General features: G+C 46.9%; 1 protein-coding gene across 1 annotated transcript in view; it reads right to left on the bottom strand.

Annotated features, from left to right (window-relative positions):
- Nucleotides 1-26838, bottom strand: part of CCDC12 (coiled-coil domain containing 12) — a 531323-nt gene that overhangs the window by 158161 nt on the left and 346324 nt on the right. Inside the window, exon 3 of the mRNA XM_069645806.1 lies at nucleotides 24611-24690. Within this exon, the coding sequence (XP_069501907.1) occupies nucleotides 24611-24690 (80 nt within the window). The remainder of the gene's footprint in view (nucleotides 1-24610; nucleotides 24691-26838) is intronic.

Genomic DNA, 26838 nt, shown 5'->3' with positions numbered 1-26838 from the left:
CAATCATGATACAGCTGTCCTGGGAGAGGAAGGATCTGCCAGCATTAATCAGTTTCGTAGTTTGTGCCAATGAGGAGGCAATCGCATTCACCTGGCGCGTGAGCGTGTGTGTGGCGTCTAGGTACACGCCAAGAGTTTTCACAGAGGATGATACCTGTATTTGGATACCGTTGATGAGGAATGAGGAGTATTCGGGCATCAGTTCTTGAGTACCGTAGGTGGCCCAACTAGAAGTAGCTCTGTCTTGTGGTCGTTAAGGCAGAGGCAGTGAGTGGCCACCCAGGCTTGTATCGTGGCATAGACATTATTTAAAAAGAGTGGGAGTCTTCCAGATAGTCACCGGACAGGGGTAGGAGGATTTGCGTGTCATCGGCATAAATGGTGTATGATATTCCAATGGAGTCTAGTAGGTCGAAGAGGGGTCTTGTGAATATTTTGTAGAGGGTCGGGACACACAAGAGCCTTGGAGGACTACGCAAGGTATAGGGGCAGGTGGGGCATATGATGTGATATGATATGGCATTTATAACGCGCCTATACACAAGTGTTTCAAGGCGCGACAAGGCAACGGAGGGGAAAACAGTGGAAGACAGACAACGATCCTACTAGGCCAGGTGTCATTCAGATTGCGCAAGTGGGAGGGTAGGGAGAAAGGGAAGAGTGCCAGGGGAAGGGAAAGGTGAAAGTGCAGTACATGGGAAAGAAGAATAAATACGATAAATAAAACGGCCTGATGGTGGCAAGTGCAAGGTAAGAGCAGACAAGTGCTGGTAAGTGGACTGAATGGATACAGAACCAGTCCCCAAGTGCAGGGGGTTGCCAGGGAGGCAGGGCAGGTGAGCAAAAGGCGGGACCTGGCCCCAAGATCAGAAAGGGTGGCCAGGTAACCAGTGCAGAATCGGCAGGGAAATTCAGCAGGGGAGAGAGGAAGAGAAAGCAGAAGCAAAGAGGAAGGTTTTGAGGTGTTTCCGGAACTGGAGATGGTTCTCCTCAAGTTTCAGGGAGGCAGGAAGGCTGTTCCAGAGGGAGGCCCCAGCCGAGGAGAGAGATCGACCACCAACTCGTTGCTTGGAGAAGCGGCTAACCCTGAGGGAGTTGGAGGCAGATGAGCGAAGAGCCCGAGAAGGAAGGTATTTAGGAAGAGAGAGTTGAAGGTTATGCGGTCCCAGGCCCCAGAAGGCCTTGTGGATAATGCAGAGGGTTTTGAACTTAATCCTTGCAGCCACTGGGAGCCAGTGCAGAGATTTCAGTCCTGGAGAGATATGATCCCTGGGCTTGAGGCCAAGGACAAGTCTCGCAGTCCTGTTTTGGATAAGTTGCAGAGGGCGGAGAGTAGAGGCAGGCAGATTTAGATAGAGGCTGTTGCAATAGTCCAGCTTAGAGAGAACCAGGGCTCTGGAGACGGTGAGCTTCTGGGGGAAGGAGAGGAGAGGAAGAATACCTCTGAGGAGGTGCATCTGGTAGTGTGACTTCTTAGAGACGTCGGCGATGTGAGGAAAGAATGAGAGTGTGGAGTTGAAGATGACCCCGAGGTTTTTAGCCTTGCAGGTGGGAGCAGGAAGAGGGCCAAGGGAGGCCGGCCATAGAGCTGAAGGGAAGGAGGGAGAGGGGGTGCCGATGAGTAGAATCTCGGTCTTACTGGCATTAAGGCAGAGGTCGTTGGCGGCACACCACTCCTGGATAGCAGACAGACAGTCAGAGATGAGGGAAGGAGAGGAGGAGGCCGAGGGTAGCCTGAAAATGAGCTGGGTATCATCCGCATAGCACTGAAAATTGGGACAGAGAGCAGCAATGCGGTGGGCAAGGAGTGCCAGGTATTGCTTGAACAGCCAAGGAGAGAGGTTAGAACCCTGGGGGACGCCACAGGTAGAGAAAAAGATATTGGAGAGGAAGGACCCAAGTTGAACCTGGGAGGGTCAGTCGGAGAGGAAAGAAGTCAGCCACGCCAGAGCCTGTCCAGTGATACCCAGGTTATCACGGAGACGGTTGAGCAGGATGGCGTGGTTGACAGTGTCAAAGGCAGAAGAGAGATCAAGCAAGACAAGGACACATCGGCAAACACCCTCATGGTTCTGCCTTCCTGGAAGGAGGCCACCCAAGCAATCGTTTCTGGTGAGAAGTGAACTGCGGTTGTGAGGTGTTAGCATAAGATTGGGTGGTCTACGAGATCAAATGAGGCGGAGAGGGCCAAGAGAAGGAGCAGGGCGGGTTTTCCATGATCTCAGAACTCAACAAGCTGGTTTTTGAGAACAAGCAAAGCGGACTCGGTACCGTGTTCTGGTCTGAAGCTGGACTGTCGTACACATAGGATGTGGTGGGTTTCTAAGAATTGTTGGATCTCTATATAAGCAGCTCTGTCCAGAATTTTCAAGAGGAAGGGGACAGTGGTGATGGGCCGATAATTGTTGGGAAGAGCAGGGTCCAGAGAAGGTTATTCGATCAGTGGAAGTACCCAGGCTTCTTTCAGGTTGGTTGGCACTTGGCAGGCAGAGAAGGAGGCATTGGTGAATGTTGTGATGAATGCGATCAGTTTGTCTGTGCATTCCTTGATTATAGATGCTGGGCAGATGTCCCCTTTGCATCTGGAAGGTCTAAGGCTCTTAAGGATGGATGCTGCATCCGACTCGGAGATGGTACTGAAGTAGAACAGGGGGTGTGAGTTGATTATTGGAGAGTTTCCTGGGTGGTCGGGAGGTAGGGATGCTGCAGGGTTTTTATGCAAGGATAGTTTATGAAGGATTTTTTGTATAGGGTCTGAATCTTATCTAACATAGCCGTTTGAATTTTAGAGCACCAGGCCTCGTCTTTGACAATGATGGGTTTTGGTGGGGGGACAGGGGTTTCTATTTCCCTCATTCCCTCAGGATAGTGAAGTTTTCTCTAGTATTGGATTTGGCATTGCCGATTCTCTGATGGTAGATGGTGGATTTAGCTGCAATTATTTTTTTTATTTTTTTTATATAAAATTTATTTATTTGTTTTGGTAGCAAACATTAATTTACACCTTTACAAATTTTGCTTATCACATAAAAATACATGATCAAGTATTGATAAAGAGAAAAAAAAGAGAAAAAAATCATAACTGCAATTATAGCATGTTTGTATATTTTTGCAGCTGCAACAAAATAATTTTCGTTAGGTTTTTTTCCAATTGGCTTCAGCCAAGCGTTTGGATCTGCAAAGCTCAGTGAGTTCAGGGGTGAACCATGAGTTGGCGTGTTTGGCAGTTTTAGATTTTCTTGGTGCTAGGTGTGCAACAGCGTCCACCGCAGCAGTGAGGGTGCGAGTGTAGAGGTCAGCAAGGGCATAGGGGTCATTCGAAAGCAGATGTTGGGACTGAAGGGCATGTAGAAGTGGCACGATGCTGTACTTTGTCAGAATGCGTGAGCTACGTATCTATGCTGGGGGCAGTGAGAGTCGAGCATGAGTGGAATGCTGCAAGGGCGAGGTGGTGAAGGTATGTAATGGTCAGATCATGGACAGGGTGTGTTTGTCAGAATGGTAATCTGGCAGTTGAGGTCAGCTACCCAATCTAGTGTGCAGTCCTTGATGTGGGTGAGATTCTAGACACATTGTAGGAAGCCCAGGGCGCTGAGGGGATTGGCTACTGATGATGCATGGGGGTCTGATGGGTCATTAAAGCCGAGGTTCAAGTCCCCTAGGAAGATCATTCTTGATGTGGGTTTGATATTGCCACCCACGGCTAGCATGAGGTCCTCGCCAAAGGTGAGGATAGGGCAAAGGGGTTGGTATACAACAGAAATAGTCATGGTGTCGTTCAGAGAGAGGGAAAACATTGCTAGCAGGTCACAGCTACCCGATATAGGTACTGAGGTGTGTCTGATGGGGATCGATTCTTTGGCAATAAGAGCTACCGCCCGCCTCTACCAGAAGGTCTGTCGGTTCTGAAGATGGCATAGCCAGATGGCAAGGGAGAGCGCTGGGCCTGAAGCAGGGTGAAGCCATGTTTCCGGAAAAGAAGTCCAGATTGTTGGTGCTGATGAGGTCATTTATATCAAGGGCATGCGCCTCTGTGGGTCTGGTGTTGACTAGGGCTCAGATGAAGGGCGCGAGTTGAACGTCCAATTTGATGGGGATGCTGTGAGCTTTCTGAGTTGCGCTCATGTTATGCGCTGTTGAGTTCTGGCTTGCGTTCATGGTGGCCAGTGGGGAGGTTAAGGTGGTTCGAGCAGAGGCCTTGCTAGTAGGGATAGGAGTCAATAGTGCCCCAGACTGAGGGAAAGCGATGTTGCAATTGCATCTCTGGTGCATGTTACTGAAGGAGCGTTCCCCAAGACGGCTGTTTCAAATTTTACTTGGTAGGGGACAAGATAAAGGCTGAGATGGGCTGGCTCTAGAGAGAGTATGCTGTTTCGATGCACTGTGCTAGTAGTTACAGCGGGGCGAAGAGCATCTTGAGCAAGCTGGTGGGCTACGGGTGTTGAGGTGCTCCTGCAAGAGTGTGCAGAGCAGTCCTGACCGGGTTGAGGATTGGAGTTAGTGGTGGAGGGTATACTGTGCATAGGTGGTGCGGAGCAGGTGGATTGGAACTGACTGGCTAGGACCGGAATTCACCTTTGTGGGTGCAGTGTTGTGTGGAGTGCAGCTGTACCTTTATTTCTGTTGCTCGTACTCTGTGGTTTAGGGCCCTGTCACTACAAAAAAAGGAATCACAGAAAAAATAATTAGGAGGGTGACTCCCTCCTCCTAGTACAAAAATGAAAAGGCTCTAAATGTTCTTCCAGTACTGGGACTACTTTGTGAGCCAGGAGAATTCCTTCCTTCTGCTGGTTGCTCTGGTGGTGTCTTTCAGCCAAAAATGTTCCTGGCACAGTTCTTGTAAAGGTATTCTCCTGCAGGCACTCCATGCTGCTCTTCTACCCTTGGTGTCAAGAGTTCGTCCTTTAGACTGCCCTTCCTTTCAGCAAGTGTTCTTGTAATACAACACACAGCTTGGTGCAGATCAATGGACCTACTACTGTCACTGAATTGGGGAATCTCTTCTGCAATGTAGATTTTCCAGAGGTCGAGTTCAGTGGTCTTATGACTTCCACTGCAGTGAGGAACTCTTCCTCTGATGTACTCATTACTCTCTGTTCGCTCAGGGGCTTTATGACTGCCACTGCGACGAGGAAAACATCCTCGAATGCACTCTTCACTCCTTCTTGGATCAGTGGCTCTCAGGACTATTATTGCACACGGCCCAAAGCAGAGATCCCCCTTCTCTTTCCACCCGCGCCGGTCTGCACAGGGTCCCCGATATCTTCTGGGGCCTTCTTGCCAGCACTGCTGTCGGTCCGTCCGGGTCTTGCTACTGCTTTCCCGGGCCTCTCGCTGCTTTGCTGGCTTTGCAGCAACTCGCCGCATTGGTGCTCACTGCAGTGTTGGCACCATTAGTAGACCTCGCAATCCACCTTCTCCTGGAAGTTGTGCCACTGCTGTGCCTTTCTCCAGCTGGGCTTGGTCCGATGACCGGGTTCGACAGTGATGCTTCCTGCTTCTCACCTATGTTGTCGGACCTCTGGCTTCCTCGATTTCCAGATTCCGGCGTTTGACAGCTTCCTCCCTTGCTGGTAATCCAGGGCTGGCTGCACCAATTTGACAACAAGGTAACTCCCTCTTCCCTTTTTATAAGGCCAGGCCAACATTTTGTGAATGAATGGCAAAGTCTCTTGTCGGCTTCAATGAGGTAATCTTCATGCCTCCTCAGCTCCCACTTGTCCCAGTACTGTCTATTGTCACAGAGTCACAATATAGCATCTGAGAGTGTATGTAAGTAGTGTGGAGATGGAGTATTAAATAGAATCGGGGTATTATGGCCCAGAATGTACATCCCTATCCCCAAGAGCGTAATGATCTCCTGAAAGGTTCTTCCGTGTTTTGCCGCCTCTAGGGGGAATATTGGTTAGCGGCCGCACCACCATAGCCTTGCAGGAAAATGCTCCCCCTTTGGCAGAAGTGATACCATTTGAAGAATGGTTGCATACCCTTCCAGTTAAGTCAGTGGCTTCCCCATTTCCAGCTATTGGAAACCTTTAAACAAAGTCCTCATTTGCCTGCTCTTTACGTCCCCCGTTTTCCACTGAGAAACAGAAGCACTGCAGATCTAGAAACAAGCACATAACATGTGCATTTGTATCTTTGCGCAGGCTAAGCCAAGTAAGGGGAGAAAGATCAGTAACCAGGCGAAATGTCTTATGTGTCCGATAATATCGAATGTACACGATGTCCCATTTAATCGCCAGAGCTTCAAGCTCGATTGTGGTATAGTTGCTATCCCTAGGAAACAACTTCCAACTGATATATAAAATCCGGTGTTCAATACCTTTAAATTCCTGGGAAAGGACTACACCAAGACCGGCCTTGAAGGCATCTGTTTGGAGTATAAACTCCCTATTGAAATCAGGGACACGAAGGATTGGCTCAGTGCATAAAATGTTCTTTAGAAGGTCAAAGCTGTTCTGATTTTTCTTTTCCCACTTAAGCTGCTGGTGCTCAGCATTCTTCAACTTATCCGTTCGGCTTGATGTAATAGAAGAATACCTAGGGATAAACCTACGGTAGTAGCCAGTGAGCCCCAGAAATCCCTGTAGATCTTTTTTAGTTTTGGGAGCTGAAGTGTTTAAGACCGCCTTAATCTTCTCAAATTGAGATTGCACTAAGCGATTCCATATAAAGAATCCCAAATATTTTACTGTGGACTGTGCTAAATGGCACTTATTGGGATTTGCCATTAACCTGCTGCCCGTAGAGCTCTGACCACCTGGTATAAATGGAACATATTTTCCTCCCAGGTTCGACTGTGGATAACAGTGCCATCCAGGTATGCGCTGCAAAAAGATGTAAATGGGCGCAACAGCTTATCCATCAGTCATTAGAAGGTGGCCCGTGCCCCATGGAGTCTAAAAGGGAGGAACTTGAATTGGAACCATCCCCAAGAGGTGTAGAAAGTGGTTTTCTCCTTATTGGAAGGGGCCAATGGTACATGCCAATAGCCTCTTGGTGAGGTCCATCGTGGAGATGAAGTTAGCCGTTCCCAGTATGTCGTTTAGATCATCAATTCGCGGCATCAGATAATTGTCAAACTGGGAAATGGCATTTAACCTCTGAAAGTCTATACAAAATCTCCACGAGCCATCAGGTTTTGCCACAAGGACTATTGGCGAGTACCAGGGAGACTCTCAAGGCTCAATAATGTCTGTGTCCAGCATATTCTCCACCTCCTGAAGGATTGTTCCTTTTCTTGTCTCAAGGATCCTATAGGGTTTTAAATTGAACCTGAAGAGGGATGGGCAAAATCACCCCCGCCTATGAAGTATATGATGCGGAAGAAGAACAGAAGATACTGTGATCACCCATACTATTTCGGACCATTCTCTAGTGCTCCAATCATAGATAAGTATGTCAGGAGGTACCCACTTAGCCAACCTTACAGACCAGGTGCAGTTCAAACTGTACCCAGGGTGGACGAGGACCCTCAGACTGCCACTAAGGAGACTTCAATTGACAGTATTGACTAAAGCGACAAGAAGCCGAAGCCACTAGCGTCGTTAGAGACACCACGACATAGCAGCGTTAGACAGGAAGCACACGTGCCATGCGCACAGTGAAACACAAACACGCACTCGGTTACACAAAGAACACAGCTGCACAGTTCTTTAGTTGGAGCACAGCTACACGTACATACTGGGCCTCATTACGACGTTGCCAGTCCAGAAACAACAGTGCCGGTAAGCTTTCTAGCACCGTTGTTTCCGGACCGGCAAAGTATAAGTCTGCCTGCCAGAGCCACTGTGCCCGACAAGTCTGACCCTGCTGGGCACAGCAGCCACGGTAGGCAGACTTTCATGGAAGCACCGGCACCGTTACTAACGTTGCCGGTGCTTCCGTGGTTCCCACTCCCATATAAGACTCTATGGGAATGGGGCACAACATTTTACCACCGCCTGACTTCCCAGACCAGCGGGGTTGGAACCCCCTCCGTGTTACCAGCAAGCCAGGTGCCGGTAAAATGTAAAATGGTTACCGCCGGACTTGTAATGAGACCCACTGTCATTACTTTATTATTTTGTCACTAGCTGTTAGGGAGAATTCTCTCTTTAGGCTGAATTTCCTAACCTAGTGAGTCCCCCAGCAGCTTTGCTGGATTTCTGGAGTTTGTTTTTTCCTCCTGCCAAGAGTGAGACTCTTTTTCTCCCACTCTTGGACATGATTTATGGTATTCCTTTGACTGGTAACGTGTTTTATGGGCTATGGGGTCCTTTACTCCATAAGGTCTCATGTGTTTTTACTATGTGTGTTACACAGCACCCTCCGTGCCGTAACACAGGGTCGTCATAGTGACACCCCACCATAGACTCCATACCCTGGGACAGACTACTGTCTCCCAGGGCATGTAAAGTCACCATTGGCTTTACTAGTCCCAAATTATTAACAGAAACCAGTACAAACCATCATATTGTGGACGTACTGGTAGGGGCAATTCGATTACCCCGGGGTCTGTTAGTCGAGGGGGCACGTTTCCGTCCCCCCTGATCGAGTTTTGGCTGGTGGCAGTGGAAACTACTTTTTATATTCGACCGCGAATATTTCCCTATGGGATTTTCCATTGTTCGAGGCTACCAACTTTAATTATTTAATTCTCATAGCCTCGAACATACCGCCGGTGTATTTAATTAATATTAATTCTCCGGTTGGTATTTTTTACCAAGACTCGATTCTAAAATGGCGTTTGTGTTCTCTTCTGTGACTCCAACCCAAGTCGAGTCCTTTGTTCCACTTTTTGGCAGGCTTCTCCACAGAAGCCTCCAAAAGTGGTGCCACTCTGTCTGGGTGTGGGAGGGGGTTTAGGCACCCTGAACTGAGTTACCTTGGTAACTCATCCGCACTCTTGTGTGATTGGCCCAAGTGGTGAGCCGGCCGGCTCACCATTTAGCATGTTTGATTGACAGCTAGGCTGAGTGAATGGGGGTATGCTGCATAAAAGCAGGGCTTTGGGGACTGGAACTTCAGAAGTCGCCACAGGACCCGAGAATCCGACGAGGGAGAAGCTGAGCCGACCTACCACGACGACACCACCGGTGGAGCCCTGCGGAACCTACTCACCACTTCCCGACTACAGAGAAGATCTCCCGGCTGGAGAGGCTTCTTCCCCCGACTGGTGGGCACAACCAGTTTACCTTTCTTTCTTTGCACCCCATACCGGTTTGTGGTCGAACTGCCCGTGCCAAGCACCCCGGCGGCCGGATTGCCACTCACCCCTGAACCGCGAATCAACGGACCGCTCCTTGTACCTGAGAAACTCCGCGGCTGGTTTCTTCCCTGGCAGTGCAACAGACTCCTGTCTTCCTCCACGGCGAGATCCTCTCCTCCCCCGGACGAAGCACCGACTTGCATCCGCTGCCAGGAACAACTGCCCCTGCTGGAGTGTTCTCACCACTTTAAGGTACGGTGTCCGCCAGGCCTCCCTTTCTAAAGATTGCTACAAGGTAATAATAACTCCTTAACCTTCTGGACTGGGCTGGCCGCCTTGACCCTCTAACTGGTCCCTTTCTTTGGTCCAACTCCTTTTTGAACCATTACAAGACTTTTGTGCACTGCAACCGTGTGCCCTTGGACACATTTCGTTTCGATCCTCTTAAAGCAGATCCGGCCTACTGACTCTGAATCCACGGTTTTACTTTGCCTTCCTCTCTTGTTATGTTCTTGTAAAAGTGTTGGGATCTGTTTCAATTTGTTCTCTGCTTTTCTCTCCCTTTTTAAAACGAACTATTACAGTGCCATCTACGTTAAGCGCTCACCGCTGTCGAAAATAAGTGGGGCTTTACTTAAGACTTGTCTAATATTCTTTTAAGGGAGTGTATATCTTTTAGTGGCCGTGTTTTTTAATTGCTTACTATTAGTGCCTGTGTGTTTTTCTAGATGTGGTTTTAAATAAATAATTATATCTCTTTTACACCAAGCCCTGGTCAGTGTTTACTTGTTCTATTGTGTGCTCTTGACCTATTGTGAATACTCTGTATACTGCCTAACTCTACTTGAGGGAAGTCTGACTGCTCAGCCACAGCTACCAAGTGAATCTGTGTGGTGCAGACTGCTACCAAGTGGGTTTACTGCCAAACACCGGTTGTCTTAAATCTTTTGCAGTGGTCCCAGAGGGAACTGCACAGGTTTCTGCCTAACACTAGCTTAAACGCAGCAACGCAGAAACCACAAGAAGCAAGAGATCGTGAATACCGCTTGCAGATGCTTATATGTCATTAACGTTATGGATCTGCAGGAGCACCTATGGGACCCGACAGTCCAGTGTGACTAACATATTGAGATGATAGATTAGCACGAAGATGTAGAAGCCATGGTATGGCTTAGGAAAATTACAGAGACCCTCAGCAAGAGCTGAGTTGAGTTGAATTCAGGCTCAACAGACAAACAAACGTGTGGGACAGGGCCTGCTTCCAAGGAAACCAGATAAGAGTGACATTCCATTCCCTGGACACCAGCTGCAATAAAGACTAATAATTCAGAGTAATTCAGAGCTAGAGAAGCCCAAATCACAGTCTCTGAAAACGTGATCCAGCCGACCCAGATGATGAATCGAAACCGACATTGGGAAAGAGGAGCGATCTCAAGCCACCAGACAGAAGCTTGCAACAAAGAAGTTACCCCGAGAGACAAGTATTGCACAATGTGAACAGGCCCTTTCATATAATATGGTGGTACACACAAGTTACAATGCAGACAGATAATTGTTCTTCTTACCTTGAGAAGGTACACCAAGAGCTGGGAATAATTTCGGGTCCCAGGCCTGGGGACGTCAGCTCTAGCCAACCACAGTTCATTACCCTAGGGGTGGGGAGCAACGGGAAAGAACCAATGGTAAGACCCCATGGTAAGACCCTTAGACTGCAACATTGTGTAAAGTTAGTTAATTGGGGATGGACCAGGCCACCCAGCCGACATGCGAGAGCCAGTGAACTAACATATAAAGGCTCTGCTATAGGTAGACTATCACTCAGTACCCAATCCATTTGCAAGATAGGTTTGCTGGAGAGGGGCCCAGGTTGTGATATCATTGTGACGCAACTTTAGGACAAAACTGGCCTGCGAGCCAGGGAACAATGAGATGTCCACGGATTTCTTCTATCCTTGGAATGATCACTGTTGGTTTTGGCTGTAATAATCTGCAGATTGAACTTGCTGTCTGACTGGATCTGTATTCCTTTTGGGGGAAAGAGTTGGGCCTTCCACGAGTTCCTAGAGTCTGCAAACTCCTAGTAGCCCTCAAACCTAACTGGGAGTTTGTTGCAACAAGTTGGTAGCGAGAGGATGGTTCCCTGCGCCAGCCCGGCACTAAGCTGACTCCTTCGCCGCCGAATCTGAAAGGCTGTGGGATCCTCGCATATTTCGAGGGAGACAGGAATACGCCTGCCCGTTTAAAGATCGTCAGGAGCCATTTGAAAATCATCCTGCCCGAGATCGGTGAATTGTCCAGGCAGACCAAGATGGGGAAGCGAGCGCCTTGACGGGGAGCCAGTAGCCGAGCAGCGCCAGTGCAAGACGCAACGTAAGTATTGGTCCAGACTGACAGCAATTGTGGGTGTGGGGGAGGGTATTGAGTATTGTGGTGTATTGCCTAGTATTTTTGAGCATTATTAAAGTATTGTCTAGCACTGTCATAGCGAGTAGGCACTGGAGCGGAGGTAGAAGCCCATTTCTCTGTTTAAGACTTATTCGGTTCTTGAGGTGAAAAGGTTCTGGGGAACAGCCTAGGCTAGTAGCCGAGAGGACTCAGATGACAAGAGTTTTGCAACAGAAGTATTCCTGTGGGTTGGGTGTTTTAGCTCGGTTCATAGATGATGGTATTCCCGTGACGGTTAGCTGGAGCTATCCTAGATTGCTGAAGGTGAATTGACTGGTTAATTCTCCTGGAGAGAGGTGTTTTACTGTTTTACACGTTAGGCGACGCAACGGGTGCAGTTCGATCACAAGAGAATATTGGTATACTCTGCCTGGAGAGCAGTTTTTTGTTGTTGTGGGGTTGGAGTTATGGGTTATTGTTGTGTGCGTGCGATTTTACATTTACCTATATTGTGCATTTTGCTTGGTGACATCACCCTCAGGAACTTGGGATTGGCAGACGAGGTTAACCAGTGGCGGTGCGGGTAATGCACATGCACAGGTTTGTGGTTCTGTGCCTGACGAGGCAGCGATTGTGTGAAGGTGGGTGGTGCGATGAGCATACCTGGCAAGGTGCAGAGCCAGAGAGGCTCATAGAACTTTAAAAGTATTGCTATTGTCTTGTAAGCCTTTATTTCTGAACTGCGGACTACTGAAACCCTCAACTTGAGGTCAGCTAAACCGTATTGAAATGTATCAGTGTACCAGTGGGGGGTAACTCTACTTCACCATTTATGTAAGACACTGCCACCTTATAACGAGAACATCTGTGAATATAGTATAGAGTGGTCCAAAGGTACAGAAGGTAAATTAACCAAACCATGGCCACCTTGTGGTAGTTTCTCCAAGGTTGAGCAGCAATCGCTATTGACACACATACAGGGTACTTACAAAGGGAAGAAATTGACCAAATGCATGGCCACATTCGAGTTGTGGCGCATGTTTCAAGAGGGAGGGGGGAAACCGGGAGGAGTCAGTGGATGCTAAGCCAGCAGGAGGAGAAGGGTGAAGAAACCCATCCCTCTGCACCTCCAAGTGTAGTATCTGAGGGCACAGACGAGGAACAGGGAATGTACCCAATGAGGGAACTAAGGGCAGCAGATGGCTATTCAAATCTGACATATAAGCTACCACCATACACTAAAGAGGACAAGCCGAAGGGTATGGGACAGTGTGCTGGGGACAAGGGGACGGGCAGCAAGGCAAAGCAGCGTGTGAAGGAGGAGTTTGAGGGCATAAGCACGAACAAGTGGATAGCCGTGCAGGTGCTTTTAAAGCTTCAAGGGAAAACTGACGGGGAGGCAGAAGGGGCGACTGAAGCAATACAAAACCTGAAACGGGACAGCGACACAACGGACTGGGTGGAATTGATGGAGGAGGAAGACAGGAGAGAGAAGTACAGGGAAGTGAGGCTAGAGCGCGAGGACAGGGATAGGAGGAGAGAGGAGAAACTGTAGCGCGGAGAGAGGGAACGGAGATGGGAGGAAAAGAGGGTGCATTTGGAATGAGAACGAAAGGAAAGGAAGAGGGCAGAGAGCGAAATGAGGGAGAAAAAGGAGAGAGAGCTGGAGAAGGCAGAGGCGAAGAGAGATAGCAGAGCAAGAAAAACTCAAGTTAGCAGAGAGGAAGCAGAGGAAGTCGCAGATGGTCCGATTGGCAAGGGAACGAGCATGCAGGGAGGAAAACAAAAGAGCAGTAAGGGCAGCAAGGACGCAGGCAGCGCTGGATAAGGAAAATGACAGGCGCGAAGAGAGCAGGCAGCCGGACAGCACGTGTTCACGATGCCGGAGCGCGATAGAAGGGAGCAGGAAGGGCCTAGGAGATTGGAGAGAAACAGAGAGGGGGTTCATGGGGTTTGGAGAAGACAACCTCAATATAGAGACCCTGCTGTAACAGAGGCCGGGCACATCGTCCCATTACCCGATCGTGCCTTCGCCCAAAGGAATGACCCAGCCCAACTGAGGTCTTTCGGAGGGTAACCTTTGAAGAACAAGGGCGCAGTCAAGCCGGGCCTTTCTTTTAAAAAAAGTGTTACTTTATAGAGGAGATGCTGGGAACAAAGGCCTTCACCGAACACAACTGGTGATCCCCAGTAGTAAACGGAGGACAGTGCTGGAGTTGGCCCATTCCCATCTAACGATTGATCATTAAGGGATAGGTAAGACCCTGAGCCAGGGAATACCCCGTTCCTACGGGCCCAGAGGGTTGGCAGATGCAAAGAACTATGTCTCTACCTGTGAGATTTGCCAAATAAATGCAGCAACTCCAGATCCCCCCGGCCCCATTACAACCCCGTTCCATCATCGAAGTTCTTTTATATAGCGATGGACAGATTGGGCTCGCTAGAAACATCTAAACTGGGGAATAAATTCATACTTGTAACGGTTTACTATGCTACTCGGTATCCCAAATCATTTCCCCATAGGAAGAATACGAGTCACCAAATTTTACGAGTCAGAGTCCCAAAGGAAATCCTCATGGATCAAGGTGCCACTTTAATTTTAAAAATTATGCAGGACGTAAAGGAAATACTGCACATTAAAACCCTGCATACCTCCGTGTATCACCCACAGATGGATGGCTTTGTGTAGAGGTTTAACCAAACCTAAAACATTTTTTTTTAAAAAGAATGCTCTACAAGCTGGTAGAGGCCGATGGTAGAAATGGGGATGGTATGATTCCCTGGGCTCTCTTTGCAGTTAGGAAAACACCTCAGGCATCTCTGGGGTGTTCTCCTTTTGAGTTAATTAAAAGCTGAGAACCTTGAGACGTACTGGATATGCTAAATGAGACCTGGGAAGACAGAGAAGAAGCTATCTTAGCCATTTCCCAGACAGCCCAAAAATTTTAATTGCATATGGCTGCTCTTAGGGAAATCATACAACAACAGTTAGGTAGGGCACAACAACATCAAAAGACCCTACATGTCAAGTACCTGGTCACGTCGTTGTTAGGTTCATGGTCGTAGTACTTCACTCTTCGTCCTTCCCTGATGATCCAGAGTTCGTCAGGCTGAATGTATGGCACATGGACCAACCCCCGTTTACCCCCTCCGTGTGGATGAACAGAGAAAAAACCCAGAGGCTGACTCTGCATGCCACAAGCAGCTTTTTTCCCCGCATTTACGTTGTGCAGAGACAGCACAGACCGCTGGCTGGGAAAGATGGTTGGGGGTTTTGAGATGGAGTATCCAGGCACAGATGACCCAGATGATGGAGATGGAACAGCTGGTCCTGAAGCAACAGAAGGTCCAGAGTGGGCAGTCAGCCAGGCATGAGAAATCAGGTGCTGGTTGGGACAAGACTGGCTAGTGGCCAGACAGGCGAAAAGCGGGCACAAGAGCTGAGCTGAAAAGAGCAGGCCAGAACAAGGCAGGCAGAAGGGCAAACCAGAGAAGAGGGGGGAGGCAAACATATCAGGACAGACAAGAGTAGGAGCACGAGGCAGGCAGGGGAAGACCCCAGGAAACGGGCAACCGACAGGAATTCAGCAAGCTAAACCACACGGAGCGCAATGAGATGCGTCCGTGTGATATTCTGCAGGGTTTAAATTGCCCGCTGGTCACGCACTGCATTCTGTGAGGGGACAGAAAGGAAAGCCGGACACAAAGTCGTCATGTTTTGGTTAAAGACTTATTTTAAATGGATAAGGTTTGGGGTTAATGACTCTCTGATCCTATTTCTAAAGAGGAGTTTCCCTACCTAAAAAACAAAACTAAGGATCTGTCTGTGTCAGGATGTCAATAACTGAAAAGCTGCCCTTGTGTCCAAAACGTCCAATTCTGTCCCTCACACTATAAACAAAACAATACAACTTTGAAAGGCAATGTCTTCAACCTGATATTGACAAAAAAGTGTTTACAACTAAAAGTTAGAAATGCTCCAACAGAATTGTTCTCTAAGGTGAAAGACGTTGGACGCAGAGGGTAGCTTCCTTCCTCTGGATTCTTGAAATGGGTAGCCAATGCCTCTTTTACTACCAGTTCCTTTGTGTCTCTCCTTGATTCACAATGTTCCTGTTTTAGCAACAAGTCTTGCAACAGTCTCTCTTCAATACAAGTGGATTTTATTAACACTGTTCTTCTGTAGTTTTCCTTGTAGCTTTGCAACTCGCCTGGTATACTCCCCTGCCAGGACACTCTATGCAATTCCTGCTGCATGGTGTACTCTTCTGCCAAGACTTCTCTTGTGGTTTCACTTGCCTGGTATACTCTGAAGGCATCATGAGTCAGACACAGACAACAGGTACAAGTATTCTTAATAAAACCTTTATTCAACTGGAAAGGCAGGGTGGATGAATGTCTAACTTGCTGTATGCTAAGGTGGGATGTCCCTACCTAAATAAAACTAAGGAAAGTGTACATCAAGAAGTCCAAAGTAAAACATCTCTCTTTGACCAAGACCTATACTTGCCCTCACAACTAAATGCATACAATGTGGAGGGATGTCAGTATCAAAGAAAAGGAATAGTTTACAAAGTAAAGTTCAGTGCTTATGTAGCTCTTTAGCTTGTAATCAGCTCCTTTCCCCAAGTTCGAGGTAATTCATCAAATGCAGGGGTTTCCCTTTCCAAGTTCAAGAAAGTTCATCAAATGCTGGGGTTCCCTTCCGCAAGAGATCAAATCATTTGGTTCTCAAACAAAAAGAGTTCACTTTTTCCAGCTTTCAACATATCGCTTGTTTCCAGTAGCACAACACAGTCTTTGCACAACACAAGATTCCTTATGGGCGCTTTCAATGACTTTTCCATTCAAGGCCACCCAGTCTAGGCACGGTTGTCAAACCACACGTTCCACCCATTACAGGTCCAGCAACCGGTACCCTTTCTTGATTGCTTTTCCTGTAGCACCAGTCAACTGCTTCTCCTCAGCATCAAAGTTTGCCTCAGACACGTGTCACACTCGCCTGACACAATGTTGTAACTCGGTGAGCGACATTGCAAGGGTCTTCTCCCTATATTTCCCTGCCTCTTGCCAATGCTAGTTTAAACAGTTATTGGGACCAGTGTTGGATTTCCTATATCCTGCATTCAACTCCTTGTGTTCTCTTGGCTTTGTTAGCACTTGTTTTCAGTTAATGCATTTCCTTATATTCACATGATTCAAAACATCCCTTTCAGTAAATTTCACAATTCTATCTTTCATCCCTTTCAACATTCCAAGGATTTCTAACTTGTTTTCAATTCAAGTGGTATCCAAAATGTGCGTTTACTTGCTTTCAATTTGTTCGATATTCAAAAACGCACTTTCTCTTGCTTTCAATTCATTCAGTATTCAAAAGGTAACGCAACATGATCTCAAGTCAGCATCACAGCCTGCCAGCCCGGTGTTCTCCCTTTCCCTGGTTTCACTCGCCAGTCAGTCGTAAGGCTCCTCGTGAGTCATACCGCTGCCACGGGAACGGTCTCGCGTCTTCTTCCAGAGGCTTCCCTGTGGCTCGTGCACACCCAGGAATGCTTCCACAGAGAAGCAGAATACTTAGGACCGCTTCCTTCGGTCTGGTGGCCTCCTTCTCATGGCTTGCCAACAGCTGCCATCTTTTTCTGCTGATGCTTCCTGCTGCTTCCTGCTGCATAAACTATGTACTGCTTCCTGGGTTCCAGCGCTCCTTCTGCCACACCACTTCACCGGAGAGGTCTCCCTGCACGCAGCTGTCCGTGCTCCCATAGTTTATTGTGCTACAGCCGACTCCTTTTCTGCTGGGCTTCCCCTTTTTAAAGTTGCCAGCACCATTGCTATTACACAAAAGACTAGACCGCTCACCAGCAAAGCGGTAGTTCCTTGTTGCTCTTGCCGACCTCCTACTCGTCCCAGTACTTGGTTGGAGCTGATGTTTGTTCATTTTCAGAAAATGAGGCTGTGTTGCTCTAGTTTTCCTCTTCTTCGTCCCAGTATAAGATTGATGCCATTTGGGGGATATTATCAGGGGGTCATAACAAGATGGCTGACAAATACCTATGAAGGTTTGTGGGATGGAGGGTTTGTGGTGAAAGGGAAATGGGGATATCATGGTTCGCCTGAGGATGTCCTCTCCCCACTCCTCAAGTCTCCCCCACCCAGGTGATCCTCCCTTGCATATCCACCCCCAGGGTGGGGATCCAAAAGCGATGGCCGTTCCCTGGCCACCTGAGCAGAGGACACTGGGGGAGAAGAAGAAGTGAGGATGCCCCAAGGTTCCTCACAACTCCCTGCCAGGACTTCTTATGCTTTTCAATTACCTGGTATCCTTCTCATACCAGGTCTTCACATGCGTTGCATAGTTCCTTTGTATCACCAAAACGGAATATACTGTGGTGTCATCAGTATATCGGACTGCGGAAATATTTGTTCAAACTTTACCCCACACTTGCATCTCATCCATGTGTATCCCATTGGGCTTTGGCTCTGTACTTTGCCTTTTCTGCATTCAAATATACTTCTTGTAAGTTCTGTATCAGAACTTTCAAAACATTCAAATTGTCGTTGGTGTGGTTGCCGGAACGCCCCGGGGTTCTCACTTGCTTCGGGTCGACTTGCTGGTTCTCTCCAGCATCTCCGTTCCTGCTCGTGCTTATGTGGCATGGCTCTGCCGTTCGCTTCCCACTCTGGATGCTGCAGACGTCCTTCTTGCATCCTTTATGGCTCCACTGTCACACGCCTGATCCCCTTCAGGTCCTGGTCTAGAGAACGCTGCTTCATCGAGCTACCAAGTGCAAAGGAACTCTCACAGGCCCGATGTCACTTCACTTCCAGCTCTCGCTCTGCGTTTCTCCTTCTGGTTCTGCAGACGACTCTGCTCTGCCACACCGGTACGTGTCTCCAACACTCAAAAGCCTTCTCATTGGAGCTGACTCCGTAGTGCTGTTTCCATATTTAAATGTTCTGTGCACCGGTCATTAAAAAAATCAAATGAGACTGCATGTTGTGCTTCAAGCTCTCGATACCTTGTACAAACTCCTGCATCCTCCTCGTCTCAGTACTTGGGTGATTCAGGGAGTTGGCGTCCACGGGTGTCACAGGACACCATGGTGTTTAAACAGTTTATCTTAGTGATTTTCCATAAAGGTACATCAGGGGCAAAACGGGTTGTGTTGGAGCTTTGTGCGTTTAGGTCATATGTGAGAGTTTGACCAAAAAAAGATGAAGAAAAGGTTTCTTTACTTCCTCTAAAAGGGGTTAACAAGCAGCTGACAATAGGCCATTAAGGTCTTGGGTATTAGAGTGTCTCCCTAATGAGAAAGGGGGAGATACTGCGTCTCGTCCAATGAAGTCATAACATCTCCCTGGGAATTGTCTACTCCCATGTGATTCTCCCTCCTGTAACCACCACCAGGGTCAGGATCAGGTTGCGGCTGCCGTCCCCTGGCCACATGGTAGGAGGTCACTGCCGGGAAATCCGTGATGACTCCATTGGATTCCTCACAATTAATTGCAGCGGGCGCTGTTGCTATAACGAGGGACGCAGTGCCTATGGAGCATGTGCGGGGAAACAGTGGTGCGTCACTGTGCATGCGCACTTGAGGACAACATGGTGGCACCCATCACGGAACAGTCGGCATGACTCCTGCCCTTGAGCTGTGGCCTGGATCAAGACTGTTGGCTGCCACCCTGCCTGCCGGCCCCTCTGTGCCACAGTCGCTATCGCGGGTTTTGCCTCCAGGTAAGTTGCCATGGGCCACCGCGTTGACAGGCCCGGGGCATGACCCTACATGATAGACCAGCAGTAGCCCAATCTTTCTCAGTTTGGGGAATCTGTCCTAGTTCTCCTTCCCACCTCAGAGAACAACATTTATTGAACCAACGTCCAGAGGTCTTCTCTGAACAACCAGGGAGAGTACAGAATTATTTTCATTACATCAGGACACCAGCCAGGCAAACAGTCAATCTAAAACCTTACCGGATCCCAGGGCCAAGAAGAATTGTTTTTCGAAACGGAGCAACAAGAAATGCTCAAGGCCAACATAATTGAGCCCTCGGAAAGCCATTGTCCCAGTGGCGAAACCGGACAAGACTTGTATGCTCTGTATAGAGTTCAGGAAATGGAACTCTATTTTGACGTTCGATAATTACCCTATTCGACAAATTGATGAGCTCACTGAGACGTTAGGGTTATCTAAATATATACCCACTGTGGACTTAGTTTGCATGATGCTCCTGCTACATTCCAGAGGCTAATGGATAAGATTTAAAGACCCTATTCTAGCTTTTCAGGAGCCTACTTGGACAACATTATCATACATAGTAAGACCTTGCCCGAACACATGCACCATCTCTATGTGATTGCAAGAGTCCTCAGGAGAGCAGGTTTAACAGCAAACCTCAAAGAAATGTCATCTGGTCCAAGTAGCTGTAAAGTATTTGGGCACCTTCATGGGAAATGGACTGATTAAAACTCAGGCGGAAAAAGTGAAAGCAGTAAAACAACACCTGTATCTAAAACCAAGAGACACCGTCAAGCTTTTCTAGGATTGACAGGCTAATACAGACACCTTATACCAAATAATTCCACCTTGGCCGCTAATCTTACAGACAAGCTAAATAACTCTCACCCACAAAACCTTGTATGTGGAAAAGAAGATCAACAAAGCTCTGAAGGTTTGAAACAAATCTTATGTGAAGACCCTGTCATAAAAATGCCGGATTTCAATCGGGAATTCATCCTGCAAACCGATGCCTTTAACGTCGAGTTAGGAGCCGTATTATCACATGAGCATGACTGCCTGGAACACCCCGTCTTGTACACAAGTCAGAAATTGTTCACTAGAGAGCAATCATATGCCACAGTGCAGCTGAAAGCCCTCTGCCATTCATTGGGCATTCTTAAACCTGCTTTACTATCTGACAGGGAGAAGATCCCGGCTTGTGACCGATCACTCCCCTCTGACCTGGATGAGTCTCAGGAAAGAGATGGTTTTTAGATCTTCAACCTTTTTTTTCACAGTGGAAAATCGAAAAGGGAAAGAACATGACAATGTGGATTTTTTTAGTTGTTTCCCACTTCCCAATCAAGAGGGAGCCTCTCATTGATTGGGAGGGGTTTGTGTCAAATCTGGACTATCCGTCCTTTCTCCATAGAAGGGAGGCACCCCCTTTGAGGCTAGGGAGGTGAGCCCGCTCAGCAAGACCTTTCCAAGGGGTCTGGGCAAGAGGACCTCACTGGGAGTGACTACTGTGAGGGGTCAGTAATGCGAGGCGGAAAACAGTTAGTTGATTTACCAACATTTAGCATTTTATTAAAGAAATTATGTTTAAAAAATGTATCACTATCGCTACTCTGCTGAGGATTTCCCTGCCTAACCAAAGTTAAGGGAACACACTCGAAGACAGGCTAATTGGCTCTCACACTAAACAACAAATACACAAAGAAAATATATGGCAATGTATCATCATATGAACAACATTCACAGTCTCTGAATACCCTTCCAATTTCCTAGGTGATTTCCCTTACCCAGAATTCAAAGTCAGATCTGTTTGTGTTGAACCAGCGAATAAATGTCTCAAATCAGTCATTGATATTTTAAAGTCTCAAAGTCAATGGAAAGTTTTGTCAACCAAAGTTCCACTAGCAAATCTCTTCTTCTTGATGAAATATTTACTTCATTTATTAGACGTTTGTAAGGCGCCGATAGACAAGTGTTGCCAGATGCCACAAGACAATAGGGTTGGGGGGACAGAGGAGAAATAAAATCAATAACGGTAAACAGTCCTACTAGGCCTTGTGACATTCGGACCGTGCAAGTGCAGTGACAGTAAGTGCAGGAGGGTGAGGGAGGGGGGTCTGGGAGGAAGGGCTGGGATAAGGGAAGGGGGAGAAGAAGTACAGGAAGGCAGGGTCCCTAGGGACAGGGAAAGTGCTGAGGGGAGCAAGTGCTGGAGGGAAACCAGGGGTAAGGGTCAGCTCGTGGGAGGAAGGGGTGAACCAGATTCAAGCTAATCAGGGAAGGGTGCCTGAGGGCAAGTGCTGGTTAAAGGGTTCTGGAGCAGACCTGATGAGGGGGGCCTGAACCCTGTAAGGCACACAAGGGACCAGGCAACCAGTTGCAGCGGCAGGGGGAATTCAGCAAGGAAGAGGGAAGGAGGAGGAGAAAAGGAAAGTCTTGAGAAGTTTCCGGAACTTAATGAGATCCAACTCAAGTCTGAGAGGGGCGGGAAGGCCGTTCATTCCAGAGGGAGGCTCTTGCCAAACAAAGATCACCCCCCACTCTCTGCTTAGAGAAATGTCTGATCTGCAGAGAGTTGAAGCTAGAGGACTGAAGGACTGGAACAGGAAGGTATCCACTTTCCACTTCCACCCAAATAGCACCAATGGTGATCCCAGCCACAATGCTTTGTCACCTTCCTCAAGAAGTCTTGCCTCAGTTCAAAATGAAATGCAATATTCACTAACACTGGTGATATACAGTTCCTGGTTAACAGTTCATATTCTCTTGGTTACAGTTTTGAGCTTCACAATGGTACATTTGTCAGGAGGACTTAATAGTACTGCTGCTTCAACTTTTAACAACTTCACTTCTACTTCATTCACTATGAGATTAGTCACTGTTCTCTCACAGTACTCCTCTTGGTTTGGACTACTAAAATGCTGCATCCACTAACAGATATACCACTACTGCTTCAGTACTTTGGACTACTACCACAGCTTCATGGATTTGTACTTTTAGACAGGCTTTGACAAGATATACTTCAAAGTACTTCAACAACTTCAAGTAGGCAAGGCACTCTTATTCTGAATAACTCTCTTCAAAAGGGGCAGCCTCATTGCCTCCCTGGTCTGTCTGCCACAAAAATAACAACCTGGGTTTGCCTTGGAGACTCACTTCTCTCTGTCATCCACAGTCCCTAGCACTACAGGTGTTGTCAACTTCAAAATATTCTTTACAAGTAGCCAGTCTCCCTTCCCCAACTTTATATGCACCTTTCTGCCAGTGAATAGCCCAATTAATTACCCAGAAGCCCTGCTGCCACTCTCCTAGCTACAGGTAACACTTGCACACGTGTATATTGGGCCAATACACTTTATCAACACCACAGTACAGTTAGATTGCTTTTTAACTTTGGGAAAGGTTGGTTACAGTGTGAATATGAGGAGACTCTTGGCTTGGGCAATGCCTGTCCTCTTCCTCTATGGTATACACTTTACACTTCTAAAAATGAAATGTATGTCGTGTTAGAATAAAGATTAGAATTCAGTCTTGATAGTGCACGGTACAAATATCCTTTAACATTTCTTTTTTAATTCAGAATTAGGCACACATGACCACTTCTTGATATTGTTTTCAGGCTTTAAAGATTGTTTTTAATTGTATTCCCGTGTAAAAGTAAAGGATAGAGTTCAGGCTTCCTTTGGGAGTCACAAGTGGGTGCACGCGACCATTCTCTGATGTAGTTTTCACAAGTTAAAGATTGTAACTCTTGTATTGTTAACATTGGATATTCAGTAATGGTTCCAGCACTGTTCCCTTACCTGTTTTGGCAACCCAGAAAGGCACCTCCTTTCAGGAGACAAATACCAAGCCTCATCCCAAGGGATCTCCTCACCAGCCTGGACCCTGTTCTCCTCCCAGGTGATCCTCCTGCAGTAAACCACCCTGAAGGTCAGCATCAGGAAGCATACGCCTATCCCTGGCCACCTGGGAGGAGACTTTAGGCAGGGTTGTAGTGAGGGATCCGTAGGATTCTTCACACTACCCTCTAGGGGACAAGGACTCCCGTTCCTATTGGGAAATACCCATCAAGAATACATTGTCTGCATATATGGGATTCAAAAGGACTGATGTTACTTCTGCTTTGGATTCAAATAGCTGTGACATTATTTTAATCTCTTTAGCATCAGGTAATGCTGGATTCCCCCTGAAGCCAAGAGTCAAAGAGCAACGACAGACAGACCCCTTTTGTTATTGATAACACACATAAAAAGACAAAGAACCCTGAATGGAAGAGAGTGATTCCTATGCAGAGGTCAGCCTCTGACGGGGAGACATCCTGGAGAGGCGGAGCCAAACTATACCAGAGAGCAAGACACGGGAAGGCTGGCATCCCGAGTGGCTGCGAAGCCGGAGCCGCGAATGACATTGAGTCAGCAGAGAAACTGTCGCACCAGGTGGCGTAATCACACTGGCGCTGTGATGCGCCTGGGAACTGTTAGACGTCCTTGGGACCAGATCACTGTGGAGAGATCGGATTATCAACCTACGCATAGGAAGTGCGCTGAATGCAGAGACAGGCAGGAAAAGGGAAACGGACGCTCCCGAGAAGGTAACCCTAGGTGGGGAGAGCGGCTGTGTCCCTGAGTGTTAAACAAGCCAAAAGGGTTATGGGTGCCTGAGAAACTAGAATGCTGGACACAGGCAGAGGCCCAATCCAGATCCTGTTGAAGCAGCCACATCAAAGGGCAAATAGAAATAAACAATATGAAAAAAGACTGGTACTGGAACTGAGAGAACCTGGAGGGTTCCATGGCATAAACTCTAAACAAGAACACTATCAAATAGAAGAGCAAGAATGATGGAATCACACTTAGAAAATACCTTTTCCCTTTAAAGAACAGAAAGTGTTGAATATGTGTTTAGACTTACAACCCGCTCTGAAAAACCTGCAAAGAGGCTGGAGAACTATATTGAACATTTGAAAAACCATTCTTTGGGAGGAACCCCAAGTAGCTTGACCAAGCAAAGCCTGAGTGGAGAGGCGATTGTCCTGGCCTACTTTTGTTATGTTTTTTCTAAGTGACAGGGCCAGATAGCAAGTAGGTTTTGGACCGAGGACTATATTAATTTGGGCATTTGACAAGCACTCTTAGTTTAGTTTGTTAGGTAGGGAATCACCCTCATATCACTAAGGAAGATAGGCATTTTTCTTTTTATTTAAATAAAACCTTTTGAACATGCAAAGTCCTCGTCCAACTTCTTCTTCTGGTTCATCAAAACAAACACACAGATATCACTAAGAAATACATACCCGATGCTGGCTTCGCCTGGGGCACTTGTCTCTGTTTCAGGATCTCATCTTGGGGCGTGTAGTTTCTTAACTTAATCTCTCTAGAAAGGAAATTAAGGAAAATGATATTACAACCAGCACCATATGCACTTATTGCGGATGCATCACTGCGCATACAAGGTACAATTCGGCCAAGCATACAATGACCACCCTTGGAAGCCAGTGTACAGTGAATAGAATTCAGAAGTGGCCTAGATCAGAAGTACAATTCTTACCTACAAGATACATGTATAGTGTGAACACACCTTTCAAAATGAAGGGCAGTCCCGGTAATGACAAGGATGACAATACTGACCAAATCAAAGGGGAAGCTTCATATTAGACAATAAAACATTAAAACAAATGAAAACATTAAAAAAACACTTAATGGGAATGTTGAGCAAAAGTAAGTCCAACATCCAACACGGAACCATGCCAGAGGTGTTAAAGTCCCAAGGACAGACTGAGTGTGCTCCAATAATGATGAGCCACATGTGGATGTCCACCTCCAGCCCCCACAAAAAGTACATTCAATGTGCACATCTTACTGGACTGACAAGAAAGTTCTCAGCAAGCACTTTCAATGCTCCGTCGATCTTCCATGAATGCAAATATCATGGCCCAGAAGCCTGCAGAACTTAATAGACCAGCAACGTCCACCTTGGAACTGACGGAGAGCTAGGGTAATACACACAAAGGAAGAGTGTGGGAGCAGTTAGGTAAAGTGCTGCGCTAGGATTCAAGACAATACAACTGTTATGGCATGTATTGAAAAATCCTTAAACTATAGGTACTCTAGACAAGCCCTATATGGTGTAAAGCCCTTGTTAGAAGCCTATGATAGCCAACATTAAGCTGGTGGTGGCACGTGCTAATGTTTCTACCTTTATCAGGCTTTGTCAAGGCATTGCATAGTACGATCAAGTTGTTGTGGACAGGAGAAGTCTGTTACATTCATTACAGTTGCTTAACCATCAATTAGTACGCGGTAAGTGGTTGCTTTTGTAATCTTGGCAAGCTGAACTGTTATTTACCAATGTGTTGTGGTCAGATATTGTGTTAGTACAGTTGTTACATATGTTTTGTAATATTACAGATTACTAGTTTGCTACATCACATTACAATGAAAACTTGCAATCATCAGATCATCTAGTATTTTGGCACTTGCCTGTGATACACTGGCATCTTTGCATCTATGTAGGAAAGGAGGGAGAAGAGGAGAAACAGACCAGAGTACGAGAACAAAGGGAATGGTCGGTCTATACACCTTTACACCATTTAGGAATGGTCTACAGTACCTATAGTTTCTTAAAGATTTTTCAATAAATTCCATAACATTTGGATATATAAACAATTGTATTGTCTTGAATCCTAGCGCAGCAGTTTACCCAACTGCTTCCACGCTATTTATTTTCTCAGCTGACTAAAGTGAATATCAGTCCCAGTTAGGCCACTGCAGCAAGTATACGGCCATATTCACTATATCCACCCACTGCGTACAGGGTGGCACACAGGCATATTATTCACTTACCCTCCTCAAACACAAAGGAAGAGACTTACCAAAGCATTTACCAGTCATGTTCTGCTTAAACTGTAACCTGCACCTAACCAGAAGTACTGAACCGTAATAAATATTAGTCATTCACTTCATGTCTAGAGCCAAAGGAAGTCATCTAAAGCTTTGAAACAATATATGGTGGAAAAAGAGTAATCGGTTCGGTCAAGTGGCCATATACCATGATGACACCTTTAGTCAGTTCTGCCTTTTTGCCACATACTTCTGCAGTGCTTATGAATTATTATCATGAGAGTTTATTTTATTTTTTAAATTTATTTAGTACATTTATTACTCACCCAAACCCACGGGTATCACGGCGAAATTACAGACATGTTATCGCTTATTATACAGTGTTAGAGTTACAGTCAAGAATTCAAATAAGACATTTTTATACAGTGGTACAGTTGCATTCAAATAGTTTCTACAATTATGTGGTCAAAAATGCCCCCCACTACTGACTGGAACTCGAGCACATCTCAGGGCCATCGTGAATCCATAATTCATCTTCAACAATGCACTGAACATTCCAAAAGCATCATGAACTGCTAAAAAGAGAAGATGCCCCCGAGATCAATTATCCAGATTTACTCCTGATGTACCCTTGGCCAAACATCAATAAATCTTTCATTCATTCATACCACTATCCCTCTCT

This window comes from Ambystoma mexicanum, chromosome 2p (assembly GCF_040938575.1).
Source record: "Ambystoma mexicanum isolate Mex_15411 chromosome 2p, UKY_AmexF1_1, whole genome shotgun sequence".
In the NCBI taxonomy this organism is placed as follows: Eukaryota; Metazoa; Chordata; class Amphibia; order Caudata; family Ambystomatidae; genus Ambystoma; species Ambystoma mexicanum.
Note: the sequence above shows the minus strand (reverse complement) of the source record. Positions and strands in the feature narration are given on the sequence as shown.